Raw genomic sequence first — 12,130 nt, 5'->3', positions numbered from 1 at the left:
GAACAACTGTCAGGAATCAACGCTGTGAGTTACTGAGAGAGGGGGAGAGAGGGAAAAACTGTCAGGAATCAACACTGTGATTTACTGAGAGAGAGGGAACAACTGTCTGGAATCAACACTGTGAGTTACTGAGAGAGGGGGAGAGAGGGAACAACTGTCTGGAATCAACGCTGTGATTTACTGAGAGAGAGGGAACAACTGTCAGGAATTAACGCTGTGAGTTACTGAGAGAGAGGGAACAACTGTCAGGAATCAACGCTGTGAGTTACTGAGAGAGAGGGAACAACTGTCAGGAATTAACGCTGTGAGTTACTGAGAGAGAGGGAACAACTGTCTGGAATTAACACTGTGAGTTACTGAGAGAGGGGGAGAGAGGGAACAACTGTCAGGAATCAACACTGATTTACTGAGAGAGAGGGAACAACTGTCTGGAATCAACACTGTGAGTTACTGAGAGAGGGGGAGAGAGGGAACAACTGTCTGGAATCAACGCTGTGATTTACTGAGAGAGAGGGAACAACTGTCAGGAATTAACGCTGTGAGTTACTGAGAGAGAGGGAACAACTGTCAGGAATCAACGCTGTGAGTTACTGAGAGAGAGGGAACAACTGTCAGGAATCAACGCTGTGAGTTACTGAGAGAGAGGGAACAACTGTCAGGAATCAACACTGTGAGTTACTGAGAGAGGGGGAACAACTGTCAGGAATTAACGCTGTGAGTTACTGAGAAAACGGGGGAGAGAGGGAACAACTGTCTGGAATCAACGCTGTGAGTTACTGAGAGAGAGGGAACAACTGTCAGGAATTAACGCTGTGAGTTACTGAGAAAACGGGGGAGAGAGGGAACAACTGTCAGGAATCAACGCTGTGAGTTACTGAGAAAACGGGGGAGAGAGGGAACAACTGTCTGGAATCAACGCTGTGAGTTACTGAGAGAGAGGGAACAACTGTCTGGAATTAACGCTGTGAGTTACTGAGAGAGAGGGAACAACTGTCTGGAATCAACATTGTGAGTTACTGAGAGAGAGGAAACAACTGTCTGGAATCAACGCTGTGAGTTACTGAGAGAGAGGGAACAACTGTCAGGAATCAACACTGTGAGTTACTGAGAAAGAGGGAACAACTGTCTGGAATTAACGCTGTGAGTTACTGAGAGAGAGGGAGAGAGGGAACAACTGTCAGGAATCAACACTGTGAGTTACTGAGAGAGAGGGAACAACTGTCTGGAATCAACACTGTGAGTTACTGAGAGAGAGGGAACAACTGTCAGGAATTAACACTGTGATTTACTGAGAGAGAGGGAACAACTGTCTGGAATCAACACTGTGAGTTACTGAGAGAGGGGGAGAGAGGGAACAACTGTCTGGAATCAACGCTGTGATTTACTGAGAGAGAGGGAACAACTGTCAGGAATTAACGCTGTGAGTTACTGAGAGAGAGGGAACAACTGTCAGGAATCAACGCTGTGAATTACTGAGAGAGAGGGAACAACTGTCAGGAATCAACGCTGTGAGTTACTGAGAGAGAGGGAACAACTGTCAGGAATCAACACTGTGAGTTACTGAGAGAGGGGGAACAACTGTCAGGAATTAACGCTGTGATTTACTGAGAGAGAGGGAACAACTGTCAGGAATTAACGCTGTGAGTTACTGAGAAAACGGGGGAGAGAGGGAACAACTGTCTGGAATCAACGCTGTGAGTTACTGAGAGAGAGGGAACAACTGTCTGGAATTAACGCTGTGAGTTACTGGGAGAGAGGGAACAACTGTCTGGAATTAACACTGTGAGTTACTGAGAGAGAGGGAACAACTGTCAGGAATCAACACTGTGAGTTACTGAGAGAGAGGGAACAACTGTCAGGAATCAACGCTGTGAGTTACTGAGAGAGGGGGAGAGAGGGAACAACTGTCAGGAATCAACACTGTGATTTACTGAGAGAGAGGGAACAACTGTCTGGAATCAACACTGTGAGTTACTGAGAGAGGGGGAGAGAGGGAACAACTGTCTGGAATCAACGCTGTGATTTACTGAGAGAGAGGGAACAACTGTCAGGAATTAACGCTGTGAGTTACTGAGAGAGAGGGAACAACTGTCAGGAATCAACGCTGTGAGTTACTGAGAGAGAGGGAACAACTGTCAGGAATTAACGCTGTGAGGTACTGAGAGAGAGGGAACAACTGTCTGGAATTAACACTGTGAGTTACTGAGAGAGGGGGAGAGAGGGAACAACTGTCAGGAATCAACACTGTGATTTACTGAGAGAGAGGGAACAACTGTCTGGAATCAACACTGTGAGTTACTGAGAGAGGGGGAGAGAGGGAACAACTGTCTGGAATCAACGCTGTGATTTACTGAGAGAGAGGGAACAACTGTCAGGAATTAACGCTGTGAGTTACTGAGAGAGAGGGAACAACTGTCAGGAATCAACGCTGTGAGTTACTGAGAGAGAGGGAACAACTGTCAGGAATCAACGCTGTGAGTTACTGAGAGAGAGGGAACAACTGTCAGGAATCAACACTGTGAGTTACTGAGAGAGGGGGAACAACTGTCAGGAATTAACGCTGTGAGTTACTGAGAAAACGGGGGAGAGAGGGAACAACTGTCTGGAATCAACGCTGTGAGTTACTGAGAGAGAGGGAACAACTGTCAGGAATTAACGCTGTGAGTTACTGAGAAAACGGGGGAGAGAGGGAACAACTGTCAGGAATCAACGCTGTGAGTTACTGAGAAAACGGGGGAGAGAGGGAACAACTGTCTGGAATCAACGCTGTGAGTTACTGAGAGAGAGGGAACAACTGTCTGGAATTAACGCTGTGAGTTACTGAGAGAGAGGGAACAACTGTCTGGAATCAACATTGTGAGTTACTGAGAGAGAGGAAACAACTGTCTGGAATCAACGCTGTGAGTTACTGAGAGAGAGGGAACAACTGTCAGGAATCAACACTGTGAGTTACTGAGAAAGAGGAAACAACTGTCTGGAATTAACGCTGTGAGTTACTGAGAGAGAGGGAAAGAGGGAACAACTGTCAGGAATCAACACTGTGAGTTACTGAGAGAGAGGGAACAACTGTCTGGAATCAACACTGTGAGTTACTGAGAGAGAGGGAACAACTGTCAGGAATTAACGCTGTGAGTTACTGAGAGAGAGGGAACAACTGTCTGGAATTAACACTGTGAGTTACTGAGAGAGGGGGAGAGAGGGAACAACTGTCAGGAATCAACACTGTGATTTACTGAGAGAGAGGGAACAACTGTCTGGAATCAACACTGTGAGTTAATGAGAGAGGGGGAGAGTGGGAACAACTGTCTGGAATCAACGCTGTGATTTACTGAGAGAGAGGGAACAACTGTCAGGAATTAACGCTGTGAGTTACTGAGAGAGAGGGAACAACTGTCAGGAATCAACGCTGTGAATTACTGAGAGAGAGGGAACAACTGTCAGGAATCAACGCTGTGAGTTACTGAGAGAGAGGGAACAACTGTCAGGAATCAACACTGTGAGTTACTGAGAGAGGGGGAACAACTGTCAGGAATTAACGCTGTGAGTTACTGAGAAAACGGGGGAGAGAGGGAACAACTGTCTGGAATCAACGCTGTGAGTTACTGAGAGAGAGGGAACAACTGTCAGGAATTAACGCTGTGAGTTACTGAGAAAACGGGGGAGAGAGGGAACAACTGTCAGGAATCAACGCTGTGAGTTACTGAGAAAACGGGGGAGAGAGGGAACAACTGTCTGGAATCAACGCTGTGAGTTACTGAGAGAGAGGGAACAACTGTCAGGAATTAACGCTGTGAGTTACTGAGAAAACGGGGGAGAGAGGGAACAACTGTCAGGAATCAACGCTGTGAGTTACTGAGAAAACGGGGGAGAGAGGGAACAACTGTCTGGAATCAACGCTGTGAGTTACTGAGAGAGAGGGAACAACTGTCTGGAATTAACGCTGTGAGTTACTGAGAGAGAGGGAACAACTGTCTGGAATCAACATTGTGAGTTACTGAGAGAGAGGAAACAACTGTCTGGAATCAACGCTGTGAGTTACTGAGAGAGAGGGAACAACTGTCAGGAATCAACACTGTGAGTTACTGAGAAAGAGGGAACAACTGTCTGGAATTAACGCTGTGAGTTACTGAGAGAGAGGGAGAGAGGGAACAACTGTCAGGAATCAACACTGTGAGTTACTGAGATAGAGGGAACAACTGTCTGGAATTAACGCTGTGAGTTACTGAGAGAGAGGAAACAACTGTCTGGAATTAACGCTGTGAGTTACTGAGAGAGAGGAAACAACTGTCTGGAATTAACGCTGTGAGTTACTGAGAGAGAGGGAACAACTGTCAGGAATCAACACTGTGAGTTACTGAGAGAGGGGGAGAGAGGGAACAACTGTCAGGAATCAACACTGTGAGTTACTGAGAGAGAGGAAACAACTGTCAGGAATCAACACTGTGAGTTACTGAGAGAGGGGGAGAGAGGGAACAACTGTCAGGAATCAACACTGTGAGTTACTGAGAGAGAGGAAACAACTGTCAGGAATCAACACTGTGAGTTACTGAGAGAGAGGGAACAACTGTCAGGAATCAACACTGTGAGTTACTGAGAGAGAGGAAACAACTGTCAGGAATCAACACTGTGAGTTACTGAGAGAGGGGGAGAGAGGGAACAACTGTCAGGAATCAACACTGTGAGTTACTGAGAGAGAGGAAACAACTGTCAGGAATCAACACTGTGAGTTACTGAGAGAGAGGAAACAAATGTCAGGAATCAACACTGTGAGTTACTGAGAGAGGGGGAGAGAGGGAACAACTGTCAGGAATCAACGCTGTGAGTTACTGAGAGAGAGTTGAACAACTGTCTGGAATCAACACTGTGAGTTACTGAGAGAGAGGGAACAACTGTCAGGAATCAACACTGTGAGTTACTGAGAGAGAGGAAACAACTGTCAGGAATCAACACTGTGAGTTACTGAGAGAGGGGGAGAGAGGGAACAACTGTCAGGAATCAACACTGTGAGTTACTGAGAGAGAGGAAACAACTGTCAGGAATCAACACTGTGAGTTACTGAGAGAGAGGAAACAACTGTCAGGAATCAACACTGTGAGTTACTGAGAGAGGGGGAGAGAGGGAACAACTGTCAGGAATCAACACTGTGAGTTACTGAGAGAGAGGAAACAACTGTCAGGAATCAACACTGTGAGTTACTGAGAGAGAGGAAACAACTGTCAGGAATCAACACTGTGAGTTACTGAGAGAGGGGGAGAGAGGGAACAACTGTCAGGAATCAACGCTGTGAGTTACTGAGAGAGAGTTGAACAACTGTCTGGAATCAACGCTGTGAGTTACTGAGAGAGGGGGAGAGAGGGAACAACTGTCAGGAATCAACACTGTGAGTTACTGAGAGAGATTGAAAAACTGTCTGGAATCAACACTGTGAGTTACTGAGAGAGGGGGAACAACTGTCAGGAATCAACACTGTGCGTTACTGAGAGAGAGGGAACAACTGTCAGGAATCAACACTGTGAGTTACTGAGAGAGAGGGAACAACTGTCAGGAATCAACACTGTGAGTTACTGAGAGAGAGGGAACAACTGTCAGGAATCAACACTGAGTTACTGAGAGAGAGGGAACATCTGTCTGGAATCAACACTGTGAGTTACTGAGAGAGGGGGAACAACTGTCAGGAATCAACACTGTGAGTTACTGAGAGAGAGGGAACAACTGTCAGGAATCAACACTGTGAGTTACTGAGAGAGAGGGAACAACTGTCAGGAATCAACGCTGTGAGTTACTGGGAGAGAGGGAACAACTGTCAGGAATCAACGCTGTGAGTTACTGAGAGAGAGGGAACAACTGTCTGGAATCAACACTGTGAGTTACTGAGAGAGGGGGAGAGAGGGAACAACTGTCTGGAATCAACACTGTGAGTTACTGAGAGAGAGGGAACAACTGTCAGGAATCAACACTGTGAGTTACTGAGAGAGAGGGAACAACTGTCAGGAATCAACGCTGTGAGTTACTGGGAGAGAGGGAACAACTGTCAGGAATCAACGCTGTGAGTTACTGAGAGAGAGGGAACAACTGTCTGGAATCAACACTGTGAGTTACTGAGAGAGGGGGAGAGAGGGAACAACTGTCTGGAATCAACACTGTGAGTTACTGAGAGAGAGGGAACAACTGTCTGGAATCAACACTGTGAGTTACTGAGAGAGAGGGAGAGAGGGAACAACTGTCAGGAATCAACGCTGTGATTTACTGAGAGAGAGGGAACAACTGTCTGGAATCAACACTGTGAGTTACTGAGAGAGGGGGAGAGAGGGAACAACTGTCTGGAATCAACACTGTGAGTTACTGAGAGAGCGGGAACAACTGTCAGGAATCAACACTGTGAGTTACTGAGAGAGAGGGAACAACTGTCAGGAATCAACGCTGTGAGTTACTGAGAGAGAGGGAACAACTGTCAGGAATCAACGCTGTGAGCTACTGAGAGAGAGGGAACAACTGTCAGGAATCAACGCTGTGAGTTACTGGGAGAGGGGGAGAGAGGGAACAACTGTCTGGAATCAACACTGTGAGTTACTGAGAGAGAGGGAACAACTGTCTGGAATCAACACTGTGAGTTACTGAGAGAGAGGGAGAGAGGGAACAACTGTCAGGAATCAACGCTGTGATTTACTGAGAGAGAGGGAACAACTGTCTGGAATCAACACTGTGAGTTACTGAGAGAGGGGGAGAGAGGGAACAACTGTCTGGAATCAACACTGTGAGTTACTGAGAGAGAGGGAACAACTGTCAGGAATCAACACTGTGAGTTACTGAGAGAGAGGGAACAACTGTCTGGAATCAACACTGTGAGTTACTGAGAGAGGGGGAACAACTGTCAGGAATCAACACTGTGAGTTACTGAGAGAGAGGGAACAACTGTCAGGAATCAACACTGTGAGTTACTGAGAGAGAGGGAACAACTGTCAGGAATCAACGCTGTGAGTTACTGGGAGAGAGGGAACAACTGTCAGGAATCAACGCTGTGAGTTACTGAGAGAGAGGGAACAACTGTCTGGAATCAACACTGTGAGTTACTGAGAGAGGGGGAGAGAGGGAACAACTGTCAGGAATCAACACTGTGAGTTACTGAGAGAGAGGAAACAACTGTCAGGAATCAACACTGTGAGTTACTGAAAGAGAGGAAACAACTGTCAGGAATCAACACTGTGAGTTACTGAGAGAGGGGGAGAGAGGGAACAACTGTCAGGAATCAACGCTGTGAGTTACTGAGAGAGAGTTGAACAACTGTCTGGAATCAACACTGTGAGTTACTGAGAGAGAGGGAACAACTGTCTGGAATCAACGCTGTGAGTTACTGAGAGAGGGGGAGAGAGGGAACAACTGTCAGGAATCAACACTGTGAGTTACTGAGAGAGAGGGAAAAACTGTCTGGAATCAACACTGTGAGTTACTGAGAGAGGGGGAACAACTGTCAGGAATCAACACTGTGCGTTACTGAGAGAGAGGGAACAACTGTCAGGAATCAACACTGTGAGTTACTGAGAGAGAGGGAACAACTGTCAGGAATCAACACTGAGTTACTGAGAGAGAGGGAACAACTGTCTGGAATCAACACTGTGAGTTACTGAGAGAGGGGGAACAACTGTCTGGAATCAACACTGTGAGTTACTGAGAGAGAGGGAACAACTGTCAGGAATCAACACTGTGAGTTACTGAGAGAGAGGGAACAACTGTCAGGAATCAACGCTGTGAGTTACTGGGAGAGAGGGAACAACTGTCTGGAATCAACACTGTGAGTTACTGAGAGAGGGGGAGAGAGGGAACAACTGTCTGGAATCAACACTGTGAGTTACTGAGAGAGAGGGAACAACTGTCAGGAATCAACACTGTGAGTTACTGAGAGAGAGGGAACAACTGTCTGGAATCAACACTGTGAGTTACTGAGAGAGGGGGAACAACTGTCAGGAATCAACACTGTGAGTTACTGAGAGAGAGGGAACAACTGTCAGGAATCAACACTGTGAGTTACTGAGAGAGAGGGAACAACTGTCAGGAATCAACGCTGTGAGTTACTGGGAGAGAGGGAACAACTGTCAGGAATCAACGCTGTGAGTTACTGAGAGAGAGGGAACAACTGTCTGGAATCAACACGGTGAGTTACTGAGAGAGGGGGAGAGAGGGAACAACTGTCAGGAATCAACACTGTGAGTTACTGAGAGAGAGGAAACAACTGTCAGGAATCAACACTGTGAGTTACTGAGAGAGAGGAAACAACTGTCAGGAATCAACACTGTGAGTTACTGAGAGAGGGGGAGAGAGGGAACAACTGTCAGGAATCAACGCTGTGAGTTACTGAGAGAGAGTTGAACAACTGTCTGGAATCAACACTGTGAGTTACTGAGAGAGAGGGAACAACTGTCTGGAATCAACGCTGTGAGTTACTGAGAGAGGGGGAGAGAGGGAACAACTGTCAGGAATCAACACTGTGAGTTACTGAGAGAGAGGGAAAAACTGTCTGGAATCAACACTGTGAGTTACTGAGAGAGGGGGAACAACTGTCAGGAATCAACACTGTGCGTTACTGAGAGAGAGGGAACAACTGTCAGGAATCAACACTGTGAGTTACTGAGAGAGAGGGAACAACTGTCAGGAATCAACACTGAGTTACTGAGAGAGAGGGAACAACTGTCTGGAATCAACACTGTGAGTTACTGAGAGAGGGGGAACAACTGTCAGGAATCAACACTGTGAGTTACTGAGAGAGAGGGAACAACTGTCAGGAATCAACACTGTGAGTTACTGAGAGAGGGGGAACAACTGTCAGGAATCAACACTGTGAGTTACTGAGAGAGAGGGAACAACTGTCAGGAATCAACGCTGTGAGTTACTGAGAGAGGGGGAGAGAGGGAACAACTGTCTGGAATCAATGCTGAGTGTGTGTGTGTGTGTGTGTGTGTGTGTGTGTGTGTGTGTGTGTGTGTGTGTGTGTGTGTGTGTGTGTGTGTGTGTGTGTGTGTGTGTGTGTGTTTTGAGTCACCAGGGTGTTTATTGTGTCTTATTTATATTGTTTTACATCGGTTTACCAGCCTGGATAAGTCAGATTGAGGTTTTTATGACTCTCCTTTTCTGAATGGAAACATAATGTTTGTTTTAATCTCTTCAGATCTTTTATTACTCGACAGCCATCTTTGAGAGAGCAGGAGTCACTCAGCCTGTCTATGCAACCATTGGAGTAGGAGTTCTCAATACCATCTTTACCATGGTGTCGGTACGGAAAGACACACACACACACACACACACACACACACACACACACACACTGACAAACTAACACGTGCACACGTGGACTAACCATTTGTAGGTCAGTGATGCAAACAGTAACACTAAAATGTGTGTGTGCTGCAGGTGGCTCTAGTGGACAGGGCCGGCAGACGGACGTTGACTCTGATTGGTTTAGGTGGGATGTGTATCTGTGCCGTCGCCATGACAGTCGGCCTCGTGTACCTGGTATGACCAATCAAAAATAATTTTCTCTATCTCTCAACCAATAGGGTTTCAGTATTTTATTGTGTACATTTCCTGTCTTTATATGACTGTTTCCTGTGTTTTTTAACAATCTCTTCTTCCGCCAGAGTAAAATAATGATTTTCTTTTCTTTTCTCCTCTCCTCTCCTCTCCTCTCCTCCCCAGAGAGTCTACTCCTGGATGTCCTATGTCAGTATGTCGGCCATCTTCCTGTTTGTGTGTTTCTTTGAGATCGGCCCTGGTCCCATCCCCTGGTTCATCGTGGCTGAGTTATTCAGTCAGGGCCCCAGGCCTGCTGCTATAGCTCTGGCTGGCTGCACCAACTGGACCAGCAACTTCATCATAGGCATGACCTTCCCTTACATAGAGGTAAGATACATGGACGGACGGACAGATGGACAGACAAACAGACAGATCGACAGACCAATTAACTCACCCTCTCTCTCTCTCTCTCTCTCTCTCTCTCTCTCTCTCTCTCTCTCTCTCTCTCTCTCTCTCTCTCTCCACCCCTCTCTCCACCCCTCTCTCCAGGCTCTGTGTGGTAGCTATGTGTTCATCCTGTTTGCGGTGCTGTTGTTTGGTTTCACTGTGTTCACTTACCTGCGTGTGCCGGAGACCAAAGGGAAGACATTTGAAGAGATAGCAGCTGTGTTTAAAAAGGGAATGAAACAGACACCAGGAACCAGAAAGACTGGAACTGAAACTGGTACTGGTACTGGTTCCTCCACCGAGCTGGAGCAGCTCAAATCAGACTCCCAGGCCTGACATGCTCACGAGTCCAGGGGGATCCAACCCTAGAGAGTTGCAGGGTGTGCAAGCTTTAGTTCCAGCCCTGCACTAACATATCTGATTAGCTTAATCTGGTGTGTTACCGCAGGGCTCGGATAATTAGCATTGTGACAGAATGTAAGTGATGAAAGTCCTAAATCCTGAACGCCATCTAGATAGTCGTTTACTTCCAGGTACAACTCCTGACATGACTAACTTTACATAACTCATACACAGGGCCCAGAATGTTTCCTGCTCAGGATAAAGCAGACAGAAAAACTGTATCATTCATGGTCAGTACAATAGTTTCTAGAGGTTACATTATCCTGTTCTACCATGTTCAATGTGTAACTGACTGAATGTATTCACACAAGTTGAATGTCACCAAATGGGACTTTACGATTACTATTAATAAAATACTACCAAGATAGTGCATGTGAAATGACAGCTAAAATGACACACACACACACACACACACTAGCACGCACACACATGTTTACATGATCTATTTCTCTCGCTGTCTGTCTCTCTCTCTCACGCCTGACAGATAGCTGTTAATGTTAAACCCAAAGGAAAGGAAATGCAAGCACTTTTATCAACAGACTCAGACACACACACACACACACACACACACACACACACACACACACACACACACACACACACACACACACACACACACACACACCCAAAGCAAACCCCACCAGAGCAGAATTAACTCTCATGGCTGGTTGTGTCAATTGTCACCTCAGATGGCTGCTCTCTACGAAAGCTAGAGTTTTTCCTGATCATGTGACCTAGTGAAATAATATTACGGTGTCCACATTAGGACAGATGACTTTGCACGCCTGCATTATCGGATTGGAACTGTAAGTTATTACATTAGACTAAGGCCAGTCACTCACCTCAACTTCATTGTTGATAGAACACACACAACCAGTGAGACCAACCAACATCTGCTAAAGAAGAACATCTGGCCTGGCCACAACGCTAGCCGTTGTCATTGTGGAAATAAATAAAGGACGAGTTAAGATGTTTGTTAGGTGTCTGAGTGAAGTTGACCAACACTTCCAGTCCCCTCTACTACCTTCCTCATTCAGCTGTGTTTATATACTGTTAAGATGTTTGTTAGGTGTCTGAGTGAAGTTGACCTACACTTCCAGTCCCCTCTACTACCTTCCTCATTCAGCTGTGTTTATATACTGTATGGTTGACCTTTTCACAGCCAGGAGTTGTTGCCAATTCACTATTGCTGGTATACTATGGCCTCAGGACCCAGTATGTTCAAGACGACCAACGTGACTAGAGCTGTGAACCTGAATCAACAGAAGGTTCTGTTGTGTCCAGCCTATAGAGGGCAGTGATAAAGCCCATGGTTGGGCTATGTTTTTATCAGAAACCTTTACTCAAAAACGAATGCACATACAGTTGAAGTCGAACGTTTACATACATCTTAGCCAAATACATTTAAACTCAGTTTTTCACAATTCCTGACATTTAATCCGAGTAAGAAATCCCTGTTTTAGGTCAGTTAGGATCACCACTTTATTTTAAGAATGTGAAATGTCAGAATAATAGTACAGAGAATGATTTATTTCAGCTTTTAATTATTTCATCACATTCCCAGTGGGTCAGAAATGTACATACACTCAATTAGTATTTGATAGCATTGCCTTTAAATTGTTTAACTTGGGTCAAACATTTCGGGTAGCCTACCGCAAGCTTCCCACAGTAAGTTGGGTGAATTTTGGCCCATTCCTCCTGACAAAGCTGGTTTAACTGAGTCAGGTTTATAGGCCTCCCTGATCGCACACGCTTTTTCAGTTCTGCTTTGTGATGG

General features: G+C 46.0%; 1 protein-coding gene across 1 annotated transcript in view; it reads left to right on the top strand.

The window, feature by feature from the left end:
• LOC139373086 (solute carrier family 2, facilitated glucose transporter member 2-like) overlaps window positions 1-11,325 on the top strand; it is a 35,247-nt gene extending 23,922 nt beyond the window's left edge. The window contains exons 9-12 of the mRNA XM_071113180.1: window positions 9,161-9,265; window positions 9,403-9,504; window positions 9,688-9,891; window positions 10,054-11,325. Of these exons, the coding sequence (XP_070969281.1) occupies window positions 9,161-9,265; window positions 9,403-9,504; window positions 9,688-9,891; window positions 10,054-10,287 (645 nt within the window). The 3' untranslated portion in view covers window positions 10,288-11,325. The remainder of the gene's footprint in view (window positions 1-9,160; window positions 9,266-9,402; window positions 9,505-9,687; window positions 9,892-10,053) is intronic.
• Window positions 11,326-12,130: the final 805 nt, after the last annotated feature.

Source organism: Oncorhynchus clarkii, chromosome 18 (assembly GCF_045791955.1).
Source record: "Oncorhynchus clarkii lewisi isolate Uvic-CL-2024 chromosome 18, UVic_Ocla_1.0, whole genome shotgun sequence".
Lineage (NCBI taxonomy): Eukaryota > Metazoa > Chordata > Actinopteri > Salmoniformes > Salmonidae > Oncorhynchus > Oncorhynchus clarkii.
This window is presented reverse-complemented; position numbering and strand designations above follow the sequence as displayed.